At 36.5% G+C, this 25,025-nt stretch overlaps 1 protein-coding gene across 2 annotated transcripts in view; it reads left to right on the top strand.

The window, feature by feature from the left end:
* HTR7 (5-hydroxytryptamine receptor 7) overlaps nt 1–24,047 on the top strand; it is a 29,595-nt gene extending 5,548 nt beyond the window's left edge. The window contains exons 2-3 of one of the 2 annotated variants that reach the window (XM_068197627.1): nt 16,550–17,296; nt 23,443–24,047. In XM_068197627.1, the coding sequence (XP_068053728.1) occupies nt 16,550–17,296; nt 23,443–23,479 (784 nt within the window). In that variant the 3' untranslated portion in view covers nt 23,480–24,047. Of the gene's footprint in view, nt 1–16,549; nt 18,554–23,442 lie in introns of those variants that run through there. The other variant, XM_068197628.1, reaches the window with a different exon arrangement.
* The last annotated feature ends 978 nt before the right edge of the window (nt 24,048–25,025 follow it).

Here is a 25,025-nt window from a genome sequence, read left to right as displayed (position 1 = left end):
TTTGCTAAACCTAATGGTAGCTAGTAGTCCTGTGAAGCTTCCTACTTGGTATGAAGACTTTTTCTGCCTCAGTGCCATGGGTGGAAAAGGCAACAGTCTGTTCTGCCAACCCTGCTCAGATCATTCACAAAATCCATGTAGAATATATATGCAGAAATAGCTGTGAAAAAATCCTCTCTGTAATGTATTTTGGATCTAGAATAAACATAGCCACCAGTAGTGCCACTCATGATATTTTGATTAGTGTATATATATATATATATTTACACAGAAATAACTGAGAAATGAGGAAAAACCTAAAAGGAACTATCGGAAAAGTGTGTGATGAAGTTATTGCAGTTAAGGTCTATATTGCAGAAGAAAGTTTTGAGATCAGTATGGCAGCTAATTGCTAACAACAGCCACCCTCACCAGAGCCTTTTTTTTCATTGTTTAGCCTGATAAATAACAGTACTCGTTTTGAGCCTGTAAATAACTTGTCTATCTTATGAAAGACACAGCATTGATAAACTAAACTAACGTGAAAAAGAACAGATTTGGTCTTACTCCTTTCCATGTAGTTTTTCTAATGCAGTCCATTTAAAGAGTGTTCTTTAAGCTGATGTAATTTGTTTTTTGCAGAGAATTTATTACTGAACACTTATGCAATCTCCATTTCATTATTTATGTGTAAAAAAAGGTACAATATAAATTTCTGGTCCAAAATTCAGAGATGAAGAAGTTCAATTGCAAGTTGGATGTATTAAGTAGTATAAGGCAGTGCAGTGTTTATGTGTCACCGAGAGCCCACTCCAAAAGAGTAAATTAATCTGGGGGGGTTTTTTTGCATTTGCATGATCCCATTTCTTTAGGTAAATTTCTGTGACATCCTTGGGTATTGTTTCCTGTGTCACAAGCACAGGAAAGAGATGCTGTTACTTACAGAGTAACCAGGTTTTAGCCACAAGTATTGTTTTATTATGTCTTTGCAGAGAACTTATGCTTCATGAACACACTGCCAGATGCATAATAAGCAGGTGAGAATTAACAAATAAAAGATATTTTATAAAACAGATGGACTATTTTGTGAAAACTTGACACAGGAAAAAAGTTTGAGCATCAAAATGAGTGGAAGTTTTGTCCTTTTGCAGAGGAAAAAGGCATAAGATCTGAAGTTTGCTGGGTGTGTCTTGTGTCTGCACAGTAGAGGCTGACAAAGTTTGGGAAGCTAAAAGATGTTATAGAAAAAAAAAATCTATAGATTGGTTATTCTCTTGCTGTTCTGTACTGGATGCATTTAAGCAGTGTTACTGCAAGTGAGTCCCAAAGTGTGGAGATCCAAGATAACCCAGAGGTGGCAGTGCAGAGGAGACTGCTATTGGTAATTTTTCAGGGTGCATGAATGGGGACTTATAGTTCAGTGAGTAGCAGGAGATTTGAGATTAAACCACATTTACCCGAATGCCTTTTCTTGAAACTGGATGGTGCATTTCCCCCCCCCGCCCCCCACACATTTGAAACTATCTTCTGTTTGCTCCTACCAGGGTTTAGGACTGGATGAGTTTTCAGAAGTGATTTTGGGGTCTCTAATTCTTGGGGGTTCATCCAGACATTTCAAAGGAGCCTGATAAGTCAGAGGTAAGGGAACATTAATTCACATTTTTTGCCAAGCAGGGCACTCTGGAGACATTCAAAAAGTGATTTCTTTCCTATCAAGGTAACAAAAATAGTTTCTATAAGTAAAGTTGGATTGGCTTAAAGATTCACAGCAAAAATGCAATTCTAGAAACACTTCTCTTTGTTTTTGAAGGGAGTTTCCAAATATAATCAAAAAAATGCAAATGCATATCAAACTGGCATGATGTGTCATGTAACCTGATTACACTGGTATCAAAATATATTTTCCTAGTGTTTTTCTTGAACTGGATGAGAATCAGAGAATGAAACATCAGAGCTTTTGTAGTTTTGTACATTGGAACAAGATTACTATATCAGAGGTAGCATGCTCACAAAAACGTCTAGAAGAACAGAAATTAATCAGGGAATGTTTTCACTTTCCTGAATTAATTTTCTCTGAAAATTATTTCCAAAACTCACTGAAACTTATATAACATATTTTATTCCTTTTAAAGAAACACAGTATTATATTTGAGATTGTTGTTGAGTTTGAAATATTTAATTGGAAATATCTGTGGCAGATTTTGAAACTTTCTTAATTTGCAGTTGATAAGTACATATGACACTGTCTGTCAGCTACAAACACCTCTTTTTTCCCTTTCTCTCAATATATAACACACAGCTCCGGTCCTTCCTCTGTGGACCAGAAAGTCTGAAGAGAGCTGACCATTGTAGGTCTTGTATGACAATAAAGAGCTTGAGAAATAGTTGGGTCTGCTGAGGTGCAGCTGTCAGAAGAAAGACTGGGGAGCAAAATCACAAGTCTGGTGTCTGCATGCCCAAAGCACAAGTAACAGTGCCCACTGCAGTTCTGTTCTAATGGTCACTGCTGTCTGTAAGGTGAGGATAATTTCTTTCACCTGGAGAGCTTACAAGTTTTACAAGTTTTAGATTTTCTTCTTGTACTGGATAGCCAACTATTTATAAAAGATTGAATAGTGTATATATATATATATATATATATTCTCCTATATGTACTGAAAAGAGGCAAAAAACAGCTGAATTTTTTTAAACAATCTCTTACTGCAAATTTTCATTTTCAAACATCCCAGGATTAATTATGTCATAGTGAAAATTTGTTTTTATTCTGTTTGAATAGAGCAAAATTAGAGAGTGAGCATCATTGATTTTCTTTTTGTACCTTGCTGTTTATTCAAGGTTTTGTAGAGAAATCTAGATTATCTGATACATCTGTGTGGCTCTGTACATATTAGCATGTATGCAAATCTGGTGGTGATTCACTTCTAACAATAAACATAGCTTTTGGGTAGTGCACAGACAAGAATGAATTCTCTAGTAGTGCAGAACAGAGATGTGCATGGAAATCAAATCACTATTAAGCATATTCTTTCTGTCTATCGTGGCCTTTGTTATCAAATGGGAGCTAGCACAAGACACCACTGAAGGGGGTTTATTTCATCACTGATAGCTATTTCACTGCTAATTGTCATAATTGTTTAAAATACAAACCAAAATACAAAGCCAAGAGGGATATTACAAAAATAGCTTTTTTAAGTTAAGGAAAACTGGGGTGAAGTCTATTCTTAGAGGTACATTGTGTCTTGAAGAGAAAATTGGCAGCAGAGTTTTTTCCTGAGCTATATCAAGGAAAAGGGTGGGATTTTAGTACTGTTAAACACCTAAATCCAAGATTTTTAGTTTGTAGAAGTTTAAAGTATAACCACAAGGAACGTTTGTAATCTGACAAAAATCCATTTTTGTGTACAGTTCTTATGACTCTTAAGGAAATTGTGGGAAGTGGAGGCAGACTCATATGAAAAGTAACATTTTTCTCACACTGGAAATTATTTGTCCTGCAGGGTGTGGCAGGCTGAGGGGCAAGCAGCAGCTTGCCACATATTAATAGTGGTGGAAAAGCTGGTCAGGGACCAAGGGAGAATGGACAGAGTATGTTATATCTCAGACATTCACCAAGCTGGGTAAAATCAGAACTGGCAGCAAATGCTTGCCTGCAAGAACACTATTTTTGAGGTAGACTTATGTATAAACCTTTTACTTTTGATTTTTTTGGTTGAAAACTCTCCAGTCTTTGAGGAAAAGACTGTAATTGGAGATCCAGGCAAACACATCATGAGGCCTCTTCCCAATAACCTGGCATGGAGCTGTGGCACCTTCACTGCCACTGGATAATACTGATGCCCTTGGTGGCATTCGAATCATAATTTCTAGTCAACCATACAAATATCTGTAATCAGAAATATGGCCTGTTGCTGCTGCAAGTGAAATTGGGCGACCAATGAAGAGCTTTAAGTGCCTTATAAACAAACAGTTTGCTTTCCATGAGACGTGTTGGAGCCTGGGGACAATGCATTTCAACCTATGGTTTGCAGACCTCTAGAGAGGGACACAAAAGGTAACTGCAAAAATTCCAAGTCTGTGGCAGCAGTGTCTGTTCACTAGAGGACTGTTCCCATGTGAGAAAACGGGAATTTTTAAATCAAAGTAAAGAATAGTGGCCTAGAAGATTTACTTTGATAATAGGTGTTCGTTCAGAAATTGTCAGTGTAAATATGAGAAGGTAAAAATGGAAGGCATAAGTAGAGATAACAGAGGTATATACTATTATCTAAAATTATTGCAGAATTTACAACCTGTCATCTTGAATATAAGCCATGAAAGGATGTTATGATTGTCATGAAATATTTCAGATATACAGTACAATTTGCCAGAATAATTTTCTGTAAGCAGTTCTCTGTGTGGGTTGTTACATTTTTTTGTTTATTTTGTGTAGAAGTGGACATTAGGAAATAGTTGAAATATTAAATCGTTGAACAAAGGGTTTGTCTGGCCATAAATTACTTGGAAATATTTATACCCATGACCCAAAGAGCTGCTGACAAGATGCAAAGCTTTCCTTTAATAGTCTAATAAGATGTTTTGATGCTAAAAGTGGTACAGCTTTGGCTCAAAAGACTTAACTTTTGAATTGTTATGTACTGCAGTTTCCTTTTTACCCTAAATATCTGCATTTGAAGATCCACTTCTTATCAGAGGCAGTTTTAGCAACAATAGTGATTGTTGTGTCTCAAGAGTGTATTGTCCCATATGAAAAAGCTATTTTTGCAAAATGAATATGATCATTAACAGAACACAATATTATTAAAAAAAAAAACAACTGAAAATAAAATAGCATTGTGGACCATTTGTCTATAAATTAAACAACACAAGAAGGAGCTAACATTTCCAAAGCCTGTTATTTAACACAAAGCTTCTGCACTGCTACTGTTGAAATAAAGGGAGGACCTTGTCAAATTTCTCAAACACCTGCAGCTTGCAGTGAGCCACCTGAGATGTCCAGCTGTGGTGATTCAGCCCACACTGATGCCAACGTTCTGCTCTTAAATTCAAATTAATCTTTGAGGTTTTCTGCCTGGCAATGAAAGCTGCTGTCATTGGAAGCTGTAGTCACAGAAATAAACCTTAGGTATTTTACTTTTTATCCACACAGAGTTGATGCCACCATATCTCAGACGAATCTTAGAGTTGCCAACTTGTTGCTGAGGAAAAAAAAAGCAAAGGAAAGACATACTCACTGAGAGGTGGGAAGAAGGGCTGCTTTCTGCTGATCCCACTTGTGTGGTGTAGCATCTGAAAATGAATATAAAAGAGAGCTCTGGGATCCTTGATAATTTTTAAATCCTGCTGTCTTTATAGGTTTTGGAGGAGGAGGTGATCTATCATCAGCTGTATTTCTGTTTTAGCATAAATGTGTAATTCTAAATTCTGAGGAACACGAAAATGCGTTATGAAGGTATTGTGACCACACAATCACACATCGAGCAGGGAAAATGGGTATTTGTGAAAAATCAATACCTGAATCTGTCCTCAAATTTTGTCATTCTATATAGAAAGCCCAGGGGAAGAGAGCTGGCAACTCCTGTTTTGACAAGAAAAAAGCAAGAGGTTCATTTTGTAGATTGGATGTACTATATTATCATGCTTGTTAAGTTGGTGGTAGCAGTTTGTATTGAAATGTGTTCTATGTTTTAAAAATATTTAGTGTTGCAAGTTTTGCATGATTTTTAAAAAAAGAAAAATATGAAGGATGTTGCTGATAAAAAGAATACACTGTAGTGGAAATTTGTTGTAGGCAGGTCTGTTTATCTAGTCAGAGAGGACACACTGTCCTCACTAATCTTTCCCCAGGTTTCCTGTCTAGTGATCTTTAAGCTTACTTGCAGCTACCTTTGCAAAGGTAGACCTGGTGACATCTTAAATGGAGAGTATGGACTTCTGGAGTAGAATTAAATATTACTGGGTCAAGCTGGAAAAAGCCACCCATGTGGAACCACAGCCTGGCAGGTCTGAGCAAGACCCAGGAGATTTAAAGGTCATTAGAGTGGAGGATTTGTTAGCTAGAAAGAAATAGTGTCCATTTGGCCATTACTTTCTTTATTCCAAAGGCTTCTGGCAAAAATGAATAAATATTATGACAAATGAACGACTAAATACTGAGGTTGGGAAAGGCTGAACATACAGTTTCACTGACTGCTCTTTGGGTTTTGCTGCAGTTATTTCTCATCACTACATCTTTCTCTCCTTTAACCTTCTCCTTCAGTTAAAGGGCACCTGGGGCTCTGTATTTAGGGATTCTGAATGACTGCAAAGGGAAGAAATATTTATAAAGTAATATTAAATTTCTGAAATTTTTCTATTTCCCATTTATATAGGAGAGCTCAACCTGACCAATTTATTTATTTATTGATACTACATTCCAAACTATCACTTAATGAGGCATTTTGTGAGGAAAATGACAACAGGCAGGAGAATTACATGTGAAGGGAGAACTTGAGACTGGGTGTTTAAGCATGCTGTAAGTGAATATGTTAGTTAAAATGAGTGCTAAGGAAATAAATGACATACGGTTGAGAAGCGTGGTAGCTACAGTAAGCCTTACATTCATTGGCATGAAAGATGATAAGACATGATAACCTTATTCTGTACCACATACTGAGCAGAAAATATAGTGCTAAAATATCAAGACATTACACAAAATCGCTGTTTATATAAGTTACAGGGGAGGAATCACCTTATTAATGATAAGTCATTGGAAAGGACTGTGAGCAGCAGTTTTCTAAAATGTTCTTGAATTGTAGACCCACAATTTGATCTAACCTCCTGCCTTCCTTCCTTGATAGCTTCTGTGCTCTCTCCAGCCCACAGCCTCTGCTTCCAAACCTGGATATGATTGTTCCTGTTAAGACTTATTCGTACTAGGAAGAGAGAAATGATTTTATGACAGTAGGGGAAGCAACTCCAGTGTGCATCTTTAAAAAACAGACAGATAAACACTATACAAGACACTTTGTATATCCCAAAGTTTTTGGAAGAATATTCTTAATTGAACCTGCTTTAGACTTGGATTTTCTGGTGTATCTAAAACATTTTATTTATATAGCCAAGCTTGGTCAAACAAGTAAAGCTTGAGGTCAACATTTATAATTTTCACATACCTGATCCAGTGGAACACAGCAAAATTTTTGTGTGATTTAAAAAAAAAGTCAGATCTGTCTTCAGGCCAATACAACTATGGACAAAACCAGAAATGTCCAAGTAGGCTGGGTCTGTACTGAGATTCACCCATAATGACTGTACATGTGTTCCTTAGGGCTCTTGCAAAATTACTGTCATGAAGAAGCACAAAGGAGAATTTGGACCTGGTCTTTCCAGCATTTTTCCTGTGTCTTCAGAGAGAGGAAAAGTAAGAAGGGGGAGGATGGAAGAAGTATTCTAGAGGGGGTTGTTCCTTAAGTGCTTTATCTGGAGATATTATGTTTAAACTGTTTGTATTCAAGGAAGGAAGAGAAGGGACGTAATATCAGCACATTGAAATAGCTATTCCCTGAGGATACTTTGTTTTAATACAGTGGTATTAGCAGTTCAGTAGGCTGTGGTTTTTCATTTCATTCATCACTTATACTATGGAAATTTCTGAAATGTTTAATTTAATTGTACTGAAGACATCAGTCATGATTTTCTAGTTAGAGTTGTGGGAGGCTTTAATTTTGAAACACTATTATAACTTTCAAAATAATTCCTTTTAAGCTGATGTTTAGTATCAATCCAAGCGTGACTCATGTAGTGAAGTTGGAGAAAATCACCTTAGCCATTTCTGCTTTATGGTAGTCTGATTGATTCAAAAACAAAAGACAGTTTTTCATAGCTCTGAAATCGAGCCTGCACACATTCTCTGACAATTCCCCTGGGTGTGAGGGACAAGAGGGTTGAGATGGGAAGAACACAAAAGGAAAATTATGATTTTCCAATTCCTATCTGCAAAACATATTCTTTTCCATTTTTGTTTTTGTTTGTTCAGAAACTGCCTCTGTTGAAAAGAGTAGGGATTTCATCTGAGCTGGTGCTTCAAGAAACCAGATCTTTAAAGGGATCTTTAAGTACCCTGTAACACTATTAAGCAAAATTTCAAGTCCAGCCTCATCCTTCCCCAGTAGCTTTCGGACTGTGCTGCTCCTCAAGCTCACTGACAGCACCACCTCCCTCCAGCCATGTCACATCATTTACTCAGATTCATTTTCCCTTTTCAGAATTAGCCAGTTCTCCTCTAACATACAAAAGGCCATATGAAATAAAACCTCTTTCCTAGCTTTTTCCAACCCATTTTCCCATGTATTCAGTTGCTAATGAACATTGTATCACAACCAGACAGAAACAAACAAGAATGCAATTCCTCTTTAATTCTTTTTCTAGAAAAGAGTTTTTCCTATCTTAGTCTCCCAGATAATACCAGAAGGTTAATTAAATATCTTCTCTGCCCTCTCAAAAAGAGGCCAGGCATGTTGTAATAACTTAATAAAATGAAATACTGCATCATACACATAAGGATGAAAATTATTGTGAAACCCCCATGTAATTAGATACTCAGGTATAATAGTTGACATGATGCAAATGCACTGCATTTGTTTCTATGGATCTACAATATTTTGGGATAATAAAAAGGTTCTCAATGTGGAATAAGTTGAAATGTGAATTGTGATAGAAGTAGTGTTTTCTGATATAAATCCCCTTATTGAAGATAGCAAAACATCTGCCATCTTTGAAGATGTTTCAATTTTCCTTTTTCTCCCTGATTGATAAAATGACTTAACAACTACTCTGAATGATACCACAGGGTATGAACCTGTATTCACAAGCTTCTGCACTTGTGAAGCAGCTTGTGTGTATACTATGATGAATTTAATGAAGAAATTTTCAGTAAATTAGATATTTCTTAAAAAGCCTAAGAAATCTTTCTCTAGGGAATATTCCTGAAGTGTTGCTAGTATGTATTGTAAATCATACTTTATTCTATATTTTGATTAATATAACTTTTTACTTAGAAAAAAAATTAGGAAAAACATTTTGAATCTCTTCTCACTTCTTCCACAAAAATAAATATATCTGTGTTAAATAAAGGAGCTTGCAAATCTGGGAGGGGGTGTGTGTGTGTGTGAAAAGGCAGAAGTGGGTAGTGTGTCCCTGACACAGTTCCGCATTTTCTTTTAGAAAAGCATGATGTTATTTTTTATTTTCCCTCATCCTTCCACATTGTTGAACAGTGTAAAGAAAAATGATTCTTCCTGTGTGTGACTTGCGTGGATTTGGAGAGCTTTTGAAGTGTTACAAATTATCTATCAAGAAGTGGGGTGAAAAGCACTTTTGAGCTCTGTATATAATTAATCCTGTTGCACTCAGTAAGCAAACCACACTTGTATACAGGAAACAAGTGATGATGAAACCCACAAAGCTGGAGTTCAGACATTTTGAAAAAAATTAAAAATAGTAAGTCTTCCATTACAGAATGCAACTTAATTCTAAATAATTTGTGTCCAAAACCTTTCCAGTTTTCAAATGTATCTGGTTTCTAGGAGGCTGGTGAAGGATTAAACAGGCTGAAATCCAACTCCCTGATATCTCCTACATTAATGTCACTGGTGATGGTAGAAAAAGGAAAATATACAGGTACAATTTTCTTCAAAGAGAGTTAATAAAAGCATTTAGTCTATAATTTAGAATATTTATAAGTGTAATTACAAAATATTGTGTAGGAAATACATATTATCTAACATTCAGGCAGTGCTGCAAGGTAAACAATCAGCAACTACATTTTGGGACATTCCCTTCCAAGCAATGTATAATTTGCAGTGAAAATGAAAGGCTAAAGAAATGGTTTGTCATGACACTGAGAACAAGATGTGACAGGTGATAAATGCTTTGACAGGCATGCAGGGTGCAAATGAAAGGCAAATGGTGAGGGCAGGTGAAAGAAATTTCCCAAGGTCTGAAAATAAAGAGTAATATGGTTTCAGAAGTACAAGTAAGGTAATAGAAGTTGAATGGAAAAATGTTCTGGCAGTATGGTATTATGTATTTCTTAGAAAGAGAACAGAGTGCATCCCCTCACCTATGTCTAAGATTAGTAGGCAAAAATGAAGAAGGAAAAATACAGAGCTAACAGAGAAAGAGAAATAAGACAGCAAGAAGGTGAAATAAAAATGAGTGAAATAAAAGTACGAAAAATGAGCTAAAATAAATAAGAAAAATATTAAGCTGTAAAGCCATACGATATGAAAGGAAGAAAGCCCAGGAAAGTACAGAGAAACGAAAAGAAATGTAAGAAAGGAGAAAGCAACCTTCTACTATGCAAATTGCATTCCTTTAGAATCAAGATATTTAATTTTGATTGACTTAATCCTCCCCCACTGCCAGGAAAGCCTACACTTCTTGAATTCATCAAAAATAACCCCCTACAATGATTTCTGAGAAAAAGAAAAATCAAGTCAGAACATTTACTATGTAGAATAAATTAAATATGTGCCCACTATAGCAGTGGAAATGAAGGGCATCCTATTATAAAAAGAATTTAAGAAAATACATTTCATTAGGAAGAAAATAAGAGGAAAAAGGGGAATAATTTAAAGTGTTAACCTTGAGAAGAAAAAGAAGAATAATGTAAGAAGTGAGAAGAAAAAGGAGAATTAAGAAGAAAAAGGGGAATAATGTAAAGTGTTAACCTTACTGAAAGCAAAATAAGTATTTCATTCCTATTTGTTCAAGTAGTAAAATTAACACCTCACCATTTCAATTATAATAATGTTGAAATTTTATGAAACGTGAAGCATAAGCATTTAGAAGAATAGATATCAAAACATACATTTAAGATCTTTTATATTTGTTTATTCACCATCAGCTGAGAAGGATGAAGTAGAGCTTTCTAGGATTTCTAGCAATTAAGATGTGGAAGCTGACCACTGTGCTTAGACTTTTATAAACTGTGTACTAATTCACAGCACAGGAAAGATGCAACATTTAACTACATAGAACACAGAACCAATCAAAGTATTTATCTTATTACTCTCTCCACTATCCACTGAGCAGTGTTTTGATTTTGTTAGTTCTGCTCTCTCAATCATCATTGCATGATGTTTTGTTTAGGTTTTAAAGTGACCTAATTCATATTCTGAAAGGTTTCATATATGCATTGAAATTAGTAATTTTGAGCATTTCTGCTAAGGAGAAAAGTATTTTACTGTCTCTGAAATATCCTCCTCTTCCCAGGAAATAAACTGGCAGTGATCATGATGTGTTTATGAGGCCAGTCTGTATTGCAGAAAGGTAAAGTACTGTTGTAGAATAATTGACAAGGCAATTGTCACATTAGAGCACCATAGCTGTGCACTGCAATACTCGTGTCCCCCATTTAGGCCTTTCTATGCTTCTGTTCTTTTACTTCTGTCTCAATTACTTAAGTATGTGGTGGGAATAGTATTTCCTTGATCAGTTTGTATGTTTGTATACCTTGTTTTATTTAAAAGGAAGTCTGAGGGACAGGGCATCTCTTGCATTGTGTAAACACATCATCTTTGAAAAGAAAACACTATTTGCTAGGTGTTTTGACATAGCCATAACAGAAAGAACAGATCTGGCATTTGTTTCAACTTGTTACATTTACATTTGAAGGAAAGGAAAAAAGTTATCTAGATACATTACTATTCTAGGGAGAATATTTTTCAATGCTGGATAGATTTTAGGAATGGCATTTTGCTCCTGTTCTTGTGAAGTATCTCTTAATGTTGAGCTGAACCAAATAGAAAAAAATTATGAAAAATGATGAGAGAACCATAGCCAAGGAAGAAAAGCCAGTAGATCATCACAGTTCTTCAGAATAAGTTATTATTGCAGGTGAAATCCAGGATGGGATTCTATAGGTGTGGGTTTGCAAAGAAATCCTCCATGGAGATACATACTGAAGACAGAAAGCTTCTGTGCTAGAGAAACAGAGCAGCAAAGGAGGAAGCATTGTTGTGTCTTTGGAATAAAGCAGTTTTATGACTCTTAAAATACAGCAGTAGGAGAACTGACAGAACCTCACATTAAGCACAACTTCTAATCAAATGGTAAGTGATAACAAAATGTCTTGTGATTCCTGGCAGAAATAGCTGCAATACACATCTGTATCCTTTCCAGTATAATGTTTCTAGTCTTATCCCATTGCAATCCAATCTGCTTCATAAAAGCATAGTCAGACAGTGAAAGATCTGATTTGATTCTGGAATCTGTTAGATCAAGTCAGTGAATTCTGAGACATAAATGTGGACTAACTGGAATGGAATTCTATCTGCCTATAAAGTACATGGAGATCAGAAACAAAGGAATTACATGTGAGTACAACAGTTGCATAAGAGATGCTGGTGTAATGGTGCATTCAATTTATAATTGAGTTGGGCAGGAAACTTCAAAATTATTTTAATTCTTTTAACTGTATGGTTTTCTATTGCTCTATGACTTTGCTCACAGTGACAGGCAAGTCCTTTTTATCTTTTAGCCATGTAATGGAGCTAGGAAGGAAAGATTTAGGACACACAATCACAAATCGGACCATCCTGTTACTATTTTCTTTCTATTGTTTAAGTCAATGTAGCTGTCTCAGGTTGTTTCCTGGATATTTCAAAAGGTGTGAGGATTAGAGCCATCTGCCTATGTGATCATAGGGATTTTTTTAGCCCTGCAGGATAAAAACTATTCTATGTGGTCATTGTAATGAATTGATAGCAGAAAAGCCAGCATGGAAAAGCCCACAAACTGAATTGTCTCAGGAGCAGACCTATATGGTTATAGTGGTTTTACATTAAATTGTGTATGACAATTTATTGTCATTGAATGTCTCTAAATGCATTTAGAGATACTGAGAAAGAATTCTATGTCACAGGGAATCAGATTTTTGTAAAGGAAAAGGAAAGGATTTGTTCATTTACCTTTTCCATTGTTGGTGTTCATCGTGTGTGGCAAATGGCAATTGTTTACAATGGCTGGTGAAAGGAGGGAATTCTTTACCCCCTCCCAGGTTTGAACAGAGCTCCAGAAAGAGGATGGGGTCATTTTTCCTCCCCAGAGCTGGGCACACAATGTATGCCTCACACCTGAATGGGACTGCAGCAGAACCCCCAGTGGGGACTAAGAGACACTGAGGAAATCATAAGAAGCCAACCCAGAGCAGGGATGTGCTCATGTGTTTATACACGTGCATTTACAAGAAGTTTACTCTGCCCTTCACCATTTGCCATTGTTTTGGTCTCTACTGTTTACCTTGAGCTCTCCAAGCAAGGGTCTGTTATCCACATATGTGATGCAGTTGAAAAGTGTTCACATCATCCTTTTTTGCTGTATCCATTAGACAGTAGTGTCATGTTTTTCCTTCTCAGTGTTTTCCACTCACCCAGCATCCTTGGAGTGGCAGCAGAATGTGACTGCTTTGTGTGTTGTGCCTCTTGTAGGGCTGGAACAGCATCCTGCACTTCAGTGTTCTGCGTGCAGCATCAGGCAGTGCTGAATGGAAAATGCCGTGACCAATTTAGAAGAAATAAAGGCCATTCATCTGCCTTTGGGGAGTAACCTAGATACAGACCTCACTGTGCTGGGTGTAACATGGAGAGATGCCCTGTCTGGCAGAACCATTGAGTCAAGAAATTCAGAGCAGGAAGAATACAAAATAGCATTGCCCTTCTTTTAAAAGTGAGAACCCAGGCACAGTTTCATCTCCACCAAGATCAAAATGAACATCTGTGGCATGTGAAAGAAACAAATCTCAGAATAACAAGTCTGAGACACTTATTTCATGTGGGGGATAGCTGAGACACATGAAATGGGCTTTTTAGGGACTCTGACTTCATTATTTCCCAGTAATAAGACCTCAAGTTGTTACTTACACTTGAATATGTTAAGTTCAGCTGATTTACCTTAAGTATTTTTTATTAAAGTACTAGTTTAAGATTAAGCATTAAAAAGTATATTTTCCTACTGAATTTGACACAATATTTTTGAAGTTCATGAATCTATTAAGCCCTGAACATTCTCTAGTGTATTAGACAAAAGTAGTGATTTACATTATTTTGACGTTGCAAATGAGGTTTCAAGGGTAATGGATTTCATATAGAGAGATTAAAAGATAACATTCCTTAATTTGTGCCTGCTGACTTCTTTCCCCCATCATACTACATTTAGCAAAATGAATAAGGCAGAAGCAATGCTGGTGTATTTTTATGTTAATTAACGTATTTTAATTTCAAATAGCATTTCTGAAGAAAAGATACACTCCAAAAAAAGTGATGCCAGGGCAAAACTAATGAATTTTCATTTTTTTCAGTATATTTATGCTTTCATGAATTCTTTTTGTTATATTCTGGTGCATGAGAATTCATCAGTAGGCACTCAGAATATGCAGCCCACAGATTTGATTTTTACAGAAATCCAGTTTAAATTTTTTAGCTACATAATAAAGTTCACCCTAAAAGTGTGTTATTTTTAGTGACCAGCTGGGCAATAGCTATAGAAGCGCACACTTCAGGAAGGCAGATAAGGATTTTTTAAAAAACACCACATTGTAAATGACAAGAAGTCTTTGCACACAAAGGATGTTCTGTTTTGTACCTAAATTGGACTGTTCTTAGACAAATTTTAAGAGTAGGCCACTCTTGTCCCCTAAAGTCTGCAGCTGAGAGCTTACCCTTGCTTCAGTTGCATTGCTTAAAGCAGTGTGATGTATATTTTAATTTGTTAAACTGAAGTTTCACTGCACTAATTCCTCTTTTTCATATCTTGGAGCACCTTGGAAAACCCTTGGCCCCCTGGGAATGAAAATGGTTTTGGCCATGGTGCTATACCACAGAAATCTCCATGGTCTCTGCATGATGCCCAGGGCTGCTAGGCCAGTGACTTTATTCTAATGCTGTTGGTGAGGGGCACAAGAAGCAGCCCTTTTTAGCAGCACGGTCCATGGATTGCACTGCTCTGATCCCAGACAATTCCAGTAAGAATTCTTAGTTCATGGTCCCTCCAGACACAGATTCACTGGCTAAATGCTGACATACTGTGATTTACTTGTGCATCCTGTCAAGAATAGGGCACAATAAACCAGTCTTTCCTTCATGTAACGCTTGTCACAACAGCGATATAAACCAAAGACATCATTGAACAGGATTGTTGGTACTCATCAGAACAGATCAATAAATGATGTTTCTTTTACTCCCATAACTCCATCATATCCAGGTGCTTGTATAAAGCAAGAGCACTGGCCATGATTTCCTGCACTGCAGTAAAATCAACAATGCATTCCACAGAGCCAGGCAAATCTCACGTTTCTCCTGCTAAGTGACTAGACAAAGAAAACATGCTCCTCAAAAATACTTTTAATCACATTGCTGTAGTTCTTGTTTGTAACACTCCAGAACTTTCACTATATGAGTAAACACTGGTAGCTCTTGAAACCAAAACATTATTCAGGAACTTGGTTTGAAACAATTTCTTTTACAAGTAACAAAACAAATCACACTGATTTTCTCTAAATTCTTTTGGAGGAAGTGAAAAAGAGCAATTTGAGAAGTTAACAGTAACTCATAGGTAAGTTCCAGTTGAGCAGAAGCCAAAAATGAAACAAAAAATTTTAGGTCTAAATAAAGGCATATGATTCCATATAAGAGACAATTCCCATTGTTAGAGAGGAAATACAGAAATTTTCTATAGTTGAAAGTAAATTCAAACTTAGGATATTCTTACCCAGCTATGTAGAGCCATAGTAATACTTTTGTAAGAAAAAGATTCGTAATTTAAAATACCACAAGTTAGGAAATATAAAAGTTGTCAACAGACCTAATTTTTTTTTCTATGAAAAAATTATAAGCATTTTTCTTTTTTGTAGAACTGTGTTTTCTTCCCCAGGTCTTCTTCAACTGGGACAGATTTTTACTTTGTTCAGTAAAAGTTTGGACATTGAATACATGTATTTTCTTTCTAGTTAAGTGATGATAAAAATAATTGTTTTAGTACTAAAATAGTCTACTCGTGGTATAAGTTTGCAGTTTGTTGTTCCTGCGTGAAACATGAAGGAAAGAAAGACAACTCATCATCTCAGCTTAGTGGCAGGGCTCTTCCTAATTGTTGAATACATAAGAAGAGTTAAGATGAATGCTTGCTTGTTATAACCGTCCACTCAATGCAAAAAGTGATAGACTTTGTGGGATGAGCATTCTATACTCCAAGATTTCTTAAGGTAGGAAAATAAAATTTAGGTTTCAGAATTTCCTTAAAAGCTGAAATATGCTTTATGTGCATGAAGATTGAACAAATTCAGAGAAATCACAGCTTGTTATGGCCAATGGGATATTTCCTTCTGGAATAAAAGACCTTTTACATAGAATACTAACACTATAAATTTAAACATGAAAGACACAGGAATTACAAGTCGGAAGTACATGAGGAGAGGACTGAAAATTCTGAAATGGAAAACTCAGCCAAAGATTTTGGTCTAGGGCAGAGTAAGTGAAATAACTATTAGCAGTTAACCCCTGCCCTCTGTAGTAACTCTGTGTTATCCTTCCAGGTACCTGGGAATAACAAGACCTCTTACGTACCCTGTAAGGCAGAACGGGAAGTGTATGGCCAAAATGATCCTGTGTGTCTGGCTTTTATCTGCCTCCATCACCATCCCCCCGCTCTTCGGCTGGGCCCAGAACGTAAATGATGAAAAGGTTTGTCTCATCAGTCAAGACTTTGGCTACACCATTTACTCCACAGCAGTTGCATTTTATATTCCAATGTCAGTGATGCTTTTCATGTACTATCAGATTTATAAAGCTGCCAGGAGGAGTGCTGCTAAACACAAGTTTACTGGTTTTCCCCGTCTGGAAGAAATGGAAGGGATTTCTGTGAATGGACTTGTAAAACTGCACAAGGAATCTGAAGAATGTACTAATTTTTCACGACTCCTAAAGCATGACAAGAAAAACATTTCCATCTTTAAAAGAGAACAGAAAGCTGCCACTACCCTTGGGATTATTGTTGGGGCTTTCACAGTCTGCTGGCTGCCTTTTTTCCTCCTCTCAACTGCAAGGCCCTTCATCTGTGGTACAGCGTGCAGCTGCATCCCACTCTGGGTGGAGAGAACATTTCTATGGCTGGGCTATGCAAACTCTCTCATTAACCCTTTTATATATGCCTTCTTCAACCGGGACCTGAGGACAACCTATCGCAACCTGCTGCAATGCAGATACAGGAATATCAACCGCAAACTCTCGGCCGCAGGGATGCACGAGGCTCTGAAGCTTGCAGAAAAGCCAGAATTCGTTCTGTAAGGTCACTCATCCTCTCCTGTGATCATTTGTTGTTTTATCACATTGGCTTTTCCCCCACAGGTTTGAAAGAAGTGTAGGAAGAACCAGCTGAGCATTTGTAATGTAGTCACCATGAAACAAGGTAGAGCCCACCAGTCCGAATCAGCCTGGAAAAGCAAGACCACCATCTAAAGAATTTGGGTGTAAGAGGAATATAAGCAAGGATGAAAATGGAATGTAGTGCAGGATATTTGAGCTGTTAGTGAGGAAAAGGCAAAGTTGGCCTAACCCATTTGTTTGGCCCAAAATATGTTTAGTTCTGAATGTTGGATGCAGCTTATGTCCCAGAGATTCTTTGCTGTAATAAAGACCTGAGAATGGTGAAAAGTTAATTTCCTTTCACTTCAGTTTTAAAAAAAATAAATCATTAAAGAAGCTGAATCAAAGAACTTCTATTCCTTAGAAATATTCTTCATTATAAAACCCCATATGTTCATTAAACATTAATTTACTGGATTGCCTGGAAATGAACCATGTTGTGAAATTCAATATTGCCTTTGCACAACAACTCTGGCACTGAAAGAATATGTAACACTTCCAATGTGATTAAAAGTTTGAGTAAAGTCACATGGACCAGCATCTACTGCTTCATACAGCCATGCAGCACAGCTAGCTGCAGTGCTGCTGTGCCAATCACACCAGGTAACCTTGCACTGTATTTCTAACATAACAAATGTCTCTGATTACACTTTATTTCAGGATCTGTCTGGTCCATATCTTCCTTCTTTAATTCTCTTGGCTTTCTCAGCTGTGCACTTCTCTAATCTAGATGGAGACTGTCTGTGCACAAGTCATTTCTGTGATGTATGGCTAGTCCTTGTGCCACTTCAGTAGTTAATTTACTGTCTATTTGAAACCTCTTCTACTTTTTGGGACTTCTTTCTCTTCTGAAGTCAGTAAGGAAAAAATCAAACATAAGACCTTATGACTTCACAGACATCTGGACTTTATCCTTAAAAAACTGATTTTAATCATCACTTGTGCTTAAAGTGATTTAAAGCCTTGCCATGTGTACGAATAAAGATAATTTACTTTTTCTGGTTTTAGCTTTTTCTGCCATCATTGCAGTTTGTCCAAGCATGTGATCCTACTTCTCCTGACTTTGGTAACAGATCTCTTCTGTCAGTGTAGCAGGGCCAAGTTGTATAACAATTTTTAAATTAAAAATTAATAATAAACATATTGATTATATTAATATATTCCTAGTAATGTATTATTATAATATGCAGCAATTTTGTAAGATATTATTATAATAACTTAAAATAATAATAAAACAACTCATAAAAACAAGATGAATTCTTTGGCCCAAGTTTGCACTGCACACCATGTTCCAGCTGAAGCAGAGAGCAAGAGTACATTACTGAACAAAGACTTCAAGCTTCAGAACTTGATCTACTTTTTCAGATATTGGGACATCAGTGAGGAGACATGTTCATTATCAAATTGCCTCAGCATCAAATCCCACTTTAGGCTAACTTCTGTCCCTGCTTTATCAAGTCTGAAGGCAAAATGACTTCAATGAGTTCAGTGATGTTCATTTGGGCTAAGCAGGGAGCAGTCTGTGCCAGACCCCTTGTTCCCAGCATACAGATGGAACTGCAAACACTGGACCCTCTAACTGGCACATAGCCAAGAGCTGGACTGATGTGCTGAGCCATCTGTACTGAAACGTGCTTAAGTAATTTTAGATGCATTCATACACTACAGCAGGGAGTACATTTTGGCCTCATTTTCATAACAGAATTGTAGCATAAGAAGCTGTATTCCAGCTTCAAAACACTTTTCTAAAGCAGTTTCAAATTGATTTGGGACAGTCCTATTTCTTTTAAATGTTCCAATATTATGCACAGGGACAAGAAGAGATTTGGGCCCAGAAGATCCATAAGCTCTGGAGTATGGAGAAGAGCTCATGTTAACTCAAACTTATTTTCCATAGCAAACATGAAATTATTGCTGTTTCTTTATTACTTATCAGAGTAGCTTTTTTTGTTATTGTTTGTTTGTTTCCAGCATTAATGAGAAGTTTTCAAGGCCTTCTGTAAGTTTTTTTTCCTGTATAAGGACATATGTGGGAATATACAAATAGATGTATCTGGGAAGACTCCAAGTGGGACTATAAAACTCTGAAGGTGATTTCAGAATTCTGGACAGAAGTTTCAGCATTTTTATTCCGCAGGAAAGCCTGAAAATCTGTGTTTCCTCCAAATAAGATGATTTTTTTTTAATGGAATATGTGTCTTGTGAGTCAGAGATTGACATTTGCCCAGCTGTCACTAAAGGCAATTGCTATCCTCTGGGAAAACATCCTGCAGGAGTCCAGCTTTCCTCTACCATCTGTTTCAGGTAATGAGAGCCCAGGAAGGAATAAGAGTTGTTATGATGTTTATACCAATTCTTGAAGTTTTTGGAGATAAACATCCATATTTGATCTCTGGATGTGTTCGGAAAGAAAAGAAAAACCAAAGGGAAAAAACTCCAAAACCCAAAACACTACAAAGTTTCTTCATACACCCAAATCCAAATATAGACAAATGGAAGGTGTTTCTAGATGGAGCTGTATTTGAGGGGAAAAGTAAAAAAGTTGAGAAGATAGAAGAATGTCCCATTGCCCAAGCACACAAAGAAGTTGAGAAGAAGAGAAATTTTGCAGAGGGAATTCTAATGGAAAGAGGCTTTAAGAAGAACAAGAAAGACATAATTGTTTGGGTTTGTGAACAGGACATTTCCCTTTATTTAAAGATAAATAAATAAATTGAACTGCATCACAATATCTAACTGCAGCAATAGCGTATTTCTCACTTAGATAATTCACTACACATCTGAAAAGGGAGTAATACAAAAATGGGTGTATGAGAAGTCTATGTCAACATGTGCTTGTAGCACATCCAAGAAGAGACTGCACTCTTGGTCGGTGTGCTCCTCCATGTTTCCAGAGGAAAGCCAGAAGGGTGAATCAAATAGATGGAGTTGTGAAAAAATGGAAATAAAAGACTCCAGGAACCAGCCAGAGCACAGGCAGGCCAGCATAGCACTAAGTGAAGAGGGAAAAAGTGAGAATTGTACTCCCTCTGCCCACTTAGCACAGTTTTTAAGAAGGAGACTCTCTGTGGTAGGAACCTGATTCCCAGCACTTTTTCCAGCTCCCACCACCTACCAGCCTGTAGATCTAATACTGTAACACAGTATTGGCACTTGCCAAACTCCTCTGTTTAGCAACAGCCTTACTGGGGAGTAATAGAAATAGCAGAGTAGTAAAGCATGTGACTTGATAATATCTTATTATTATGCCTGAATTGCTTCACATTTCAGTTTCATAAAAAGAAAAACAATGTTTTTCATGCTCTGTTCAGAGCTAGCACCAGCTGCAGAAAGATGTGTCAAAGAGTGACAAATAAATCTACTGCAATGAGACAAAGAAAGGAATTATTTACCAAATTAACACTATAAATAATGCAGGCAAAATCCTCTCACTCTTTTGCCCCTGATACCTGGCAGGAAAACAGATTTCCAGGCAGCCATTGCTCCAAACAGTGCAGCATTATTAAAAGAACATTATTGAGTTAAGTTTTTGGATTACTGACCAAAATGCTGCAGTTACAGAACTGGAGGGTGTTGGTAGCAATGCCATTGATTTTTGTGCTTTCCCTAGCTATTAAATTTGCATATAAGTTTTCTAATCTTTCAGGAAAAAACCTATTTAAATTACAGCATGCTCGAAAAAGGTGCAAGATCAATGTGTCATCAAATCCTCTTCACAGTTTACTTAAGAAGCAATTCTTGTCTTTTAAATTATTCTTAGGAAGACACAGAGAAAGAGAAAGGAGAAAATTAAGAGATTTGGGGAATGGTTTTAATATGCAAAATTATTAATATCCTGAGATAGAAGACACCTCTTATTTCAAATGTTGACGAGGTAGGGATTGTGAGGACTAGATTTTTTTTTTAGAGAAGGGCTCAAGCAAGTAAATTTAAAAATAGCTTAAGAAAAATTGAATCAGAAGAGTAATCTTTACAATTTGCAAGAAATACAAACTTAGGTCCCTCTTCATGGTTTTAAATCTTCTAAGGTTGTTATTGCCACTAAAGAGTGGGTTCAGCATGAGTCTGAAGTGAATTGTATTTTCCATATCCACTTTCTAAACTTTTGCCAAATGGGCCTGTCATTCTCCACACCCAAAAATTCAGCTGCTCTGCTCTTTTGCTGAATGCCTTCTCACATAGGGATAGTTCCAAAGGACAGAATGGCTTTTATTTGCTGAAAACTGAAAAGATGCTTATGATTCCCAGATTAATTTCTCAGTGCTGCAAGCTAAAAAAACCCCATTGAGCTACTTCTAAAAGATATTAATATATGGTGATTGCCTAGGATAATATTTTGATTTGTGTACTTTACTGATTGAAATTATACTTTCTCTCTTTTGCAGTCTTTCACATAGAGCTAGTCAAGTTACTTCAGAGAAAAATAGCATACAAATGTATCAAAGTATCAAAGTTTCCAGAAGAGTTCTTGCAGTTTTATAAACCAACATACCAGACAGAATAAATATTTTGCCTTTCGTTTTCTATCTACTCAGTCAAAATCAACGATATTTCATTAATTCAGTAGTTGTGTGGTCTTGCTAGTTCCAGGAAATTGTGTTTACAGTATACTTATTTTTACCTTTTGCAAGAGAAGAGAAAGCAAGCCACTGAAGTATACTTAGTTCAGCCCTTTTGAAAAATCTGTTTTGAATCATGGAAAAATACAAAAGAATGCATCTGGATAAAGTAATTATTGCCTCAGAAAACTTGGCATCTTTTGCTAAACTAACCAGGTCTGTGTCAAAACAACAGGGATTCCTCAGTCAAATCTACCATCCTGAAGATGGTTGCAAGGAAAATACAAAATTAGGCAAATTAAATGAACATTTACTTCCCAACAATAGTTGCAAAAGCTGACAAATCCATAAATTTTATTTCTGTCTTCAAAGAAAGCAGTAAATGCAGCAAGTGAAAACCATGCTAAGGACCTTTCACTTGTCATTACATGAAGAAAAACTCAGAAGTTCAATTATGCACATAAAGTTAATGCTGCAAAATAAAGTTGTTTTTTTTTTTTAATATTAGTATGGTCTTTCTGAAATAATCTCCTATCAGCCCAGAAAAGATAGAAACAACAAACAACATTCTCTAGGGCAAATTATATAAAATCCAGAATTTTATTCTGGCATTAAAAGAAAGTCTAGAATGGCATAAAACATAGAATTTAAAATATCTTTATCTTTTCTTCATATCTAGTTTTGAACTTGGATATGATTACCAGCCTTCCTTTAATTTGGATAATTTTTTTTACCAGGATGTGTTTTAAGGTAATAAAATATTTGAAATAAGTGAGAATGCAGGTGTGTCTGTAAAAATGCCTGCTCCTGCTACAATTAGAGATATGAATAATTCCATGATTTGAACAGGGAGGCTAAAACAAGACAGAACAGTACCTTGCTGCAAGACTGGAGAGGGATGCCCTGGACACCCTGTCTTGTAACCTTGCAGATGTTTGTGTTACAACATTTGGTTGCTGTACAAGAGTGGTTCTTCCCTTCATCCAGCCTGAGGAGAGAGGCAGGAATTTGTATATTCCATGCAAAGGCTTTGCAGTAATTCTTAGTCTACAGACAATTTGATGGAAGCAAGGATGAAGTCTTCATTAGTGCTCTGGCTCCTTCCTCTCTCTCATGTGCGGTCTCCGTGAGCAGTGGCACGTGGAGGTTTGTGCTGCCACCAGAGGCTGGAAGGCTGCACTAAATGCAGGGCTCTCAATACAGTCACCTATACTTAATGAAGGAATTTAGGGCTTTTGCCACTGAATTGTGTAAAACAGACTGAGAACTTCCTCAGTTCTCACAACAACCCAAAACATGATGAGTACAAAGGACTGAAAGCCCCTAGGATGCTCCACTTTCCCCCAGCTTCCTCATTTGTATGGGATTTTAGAGAATTATCTCAATAGACATGATCTAATTGCCTCTTGAGAAATGTTTCCATTTATTTCAGTGGTAAATTTGGTCAGAGCTTTTAGTTGCTGAAGGATATTTCTCATCTAATTCATCCACTTTTTTAACAACAGGAGAAGTTCTGATTTCGCCAGGGAAAAAGAATCATGACCAAATGTGCTTCAAAGCAGCCAGAAAAAGTCAAGCCAGACCAGGAAGAAGAAAAATGAAGAGTTGGCTTCCGAAGAACTGGATAGATTTATAAAATGTACTTCATCTTCCTTTGATGGGAGTGTGCTAAAAATAATCCATAGGCTCAATACATTACGTTAGATATATTTCTATTGGAAGTACTCACATCTTGTTTGTTATGGAGGAAAATGCTGTTACATACAAATGAAAACAGTCTTCTGCCTGAGAAAGCCAAATAATTTCAGCAATAAGTTTGACAGGGGGTGGAAAGAATGCCACTAAAACTCAAAGATAAAGCATTGTACAGATTTCCACCACATTTAACTATGTAGAAGAACATTTATATGTTTACCATGCTTGTGGATCCCAACATTGGTATTCATATTCAGGGATTGTCAATGAAACTGAATGTATTTTGCTGTACTAAAAAAAGAGGTTTTCAGGCAAATGCTGTCTCTGTGGATGCTTTCAGAACTTGTTTTAAAGAGATGCTGTACACCTGCAATGGGATGGAGAATGACAATAAAAGACCAATTTTTGTTAAAGATTTCAGTTGTATTAAGTAAATGTCTGTTACTAGTTAGCATATATGTCGTTGGTTCTCCCAAACGTTTGTAAAAATCTGCTTTCAGTTACACAGTGATGAAAGTTCAGGGGCAAAATTAGAATGCACATGTATTACACCACAGCTAATTTACAAATATGATTGCTTTGCTTTAATATAATTTTAATGACCTGCCAATTTATAAATTTCTGTCATTTCAACTCAAGTATGTATAAAAGGCTGGAGAATTTCCACAGCACTTGGCTTTTTGTCTTACTGGCTAGCTAGAGAGAGAATTAATGTGTTTTTGTTTTTTTTTTTAATGTGTTTAAGAAGTGTTATTTCTGTCAATGGTTTGTTACAATTAAAACAGATCCCTTTGGCTTGACAAAATCTAAATAGGTGAGTCTAAATGACCATTTTTCCCAGGGAAAATGGAGTCAAGGCATTGTTCCTTAAGCATAGCTTTTAATATTTTTTGTTTGGTTTTTTTGAGCTTCTCACATATTAATCTCCCTTCTAAACTATGTTTAGAGATTCTAAACTATGCACAGTTATACAGTGCACAATGCAGAAGCATATCCCATTCCCAAAGTCTGTCTTCTTTAAAGGTACTCCTTGATGAGCACTTGCCTTATTTCCATAGCTGTGGGATTTGTGATAATTTAATCCCTTACTTGCAGTTTAACCAAAATGCTGCTGGTAAATCATCCAGTGGCTACATGTGTCATTGGGGCTTTAATTTCCTTTGTTTATATCAATGTAAAAGTTCACCATAGCTGCCTAAATAAGGAGTCAGACATACCAGAACAGGCCAATGAGTTTTTTATTGGCAAGGAATCAGCATAGGAAGCAAATCAGAACTATGCTAAGCCTATGTAAAACCTAGACCAGAGAGCCTAATCCTTCTTCTACACACGATCCTGACACCCTAAGATAACTGTGGTTACACGAGAGCACCAGAGTGGCAGATTTTCATTT

Source organism: Anomalospiza imberbis, chromosome 8, assembly GCF_031753505.1.
Source record: "Anomalospiza imberbis isolate Cuckoo-Finch-1a 21T00152 chromosome 8, ASM3175350v1, whole genome shotgun sequence".
Classification (NCBI taxonomy): Eukaryota; Metazoa; Chordata; class Aves; order Passeriformes; family Viduidae; genus Anomalospiza; species Anomalospiza imberbis.
This window is presented reverse-complemented; position numbering and strand designations above follow the sequence as displayed.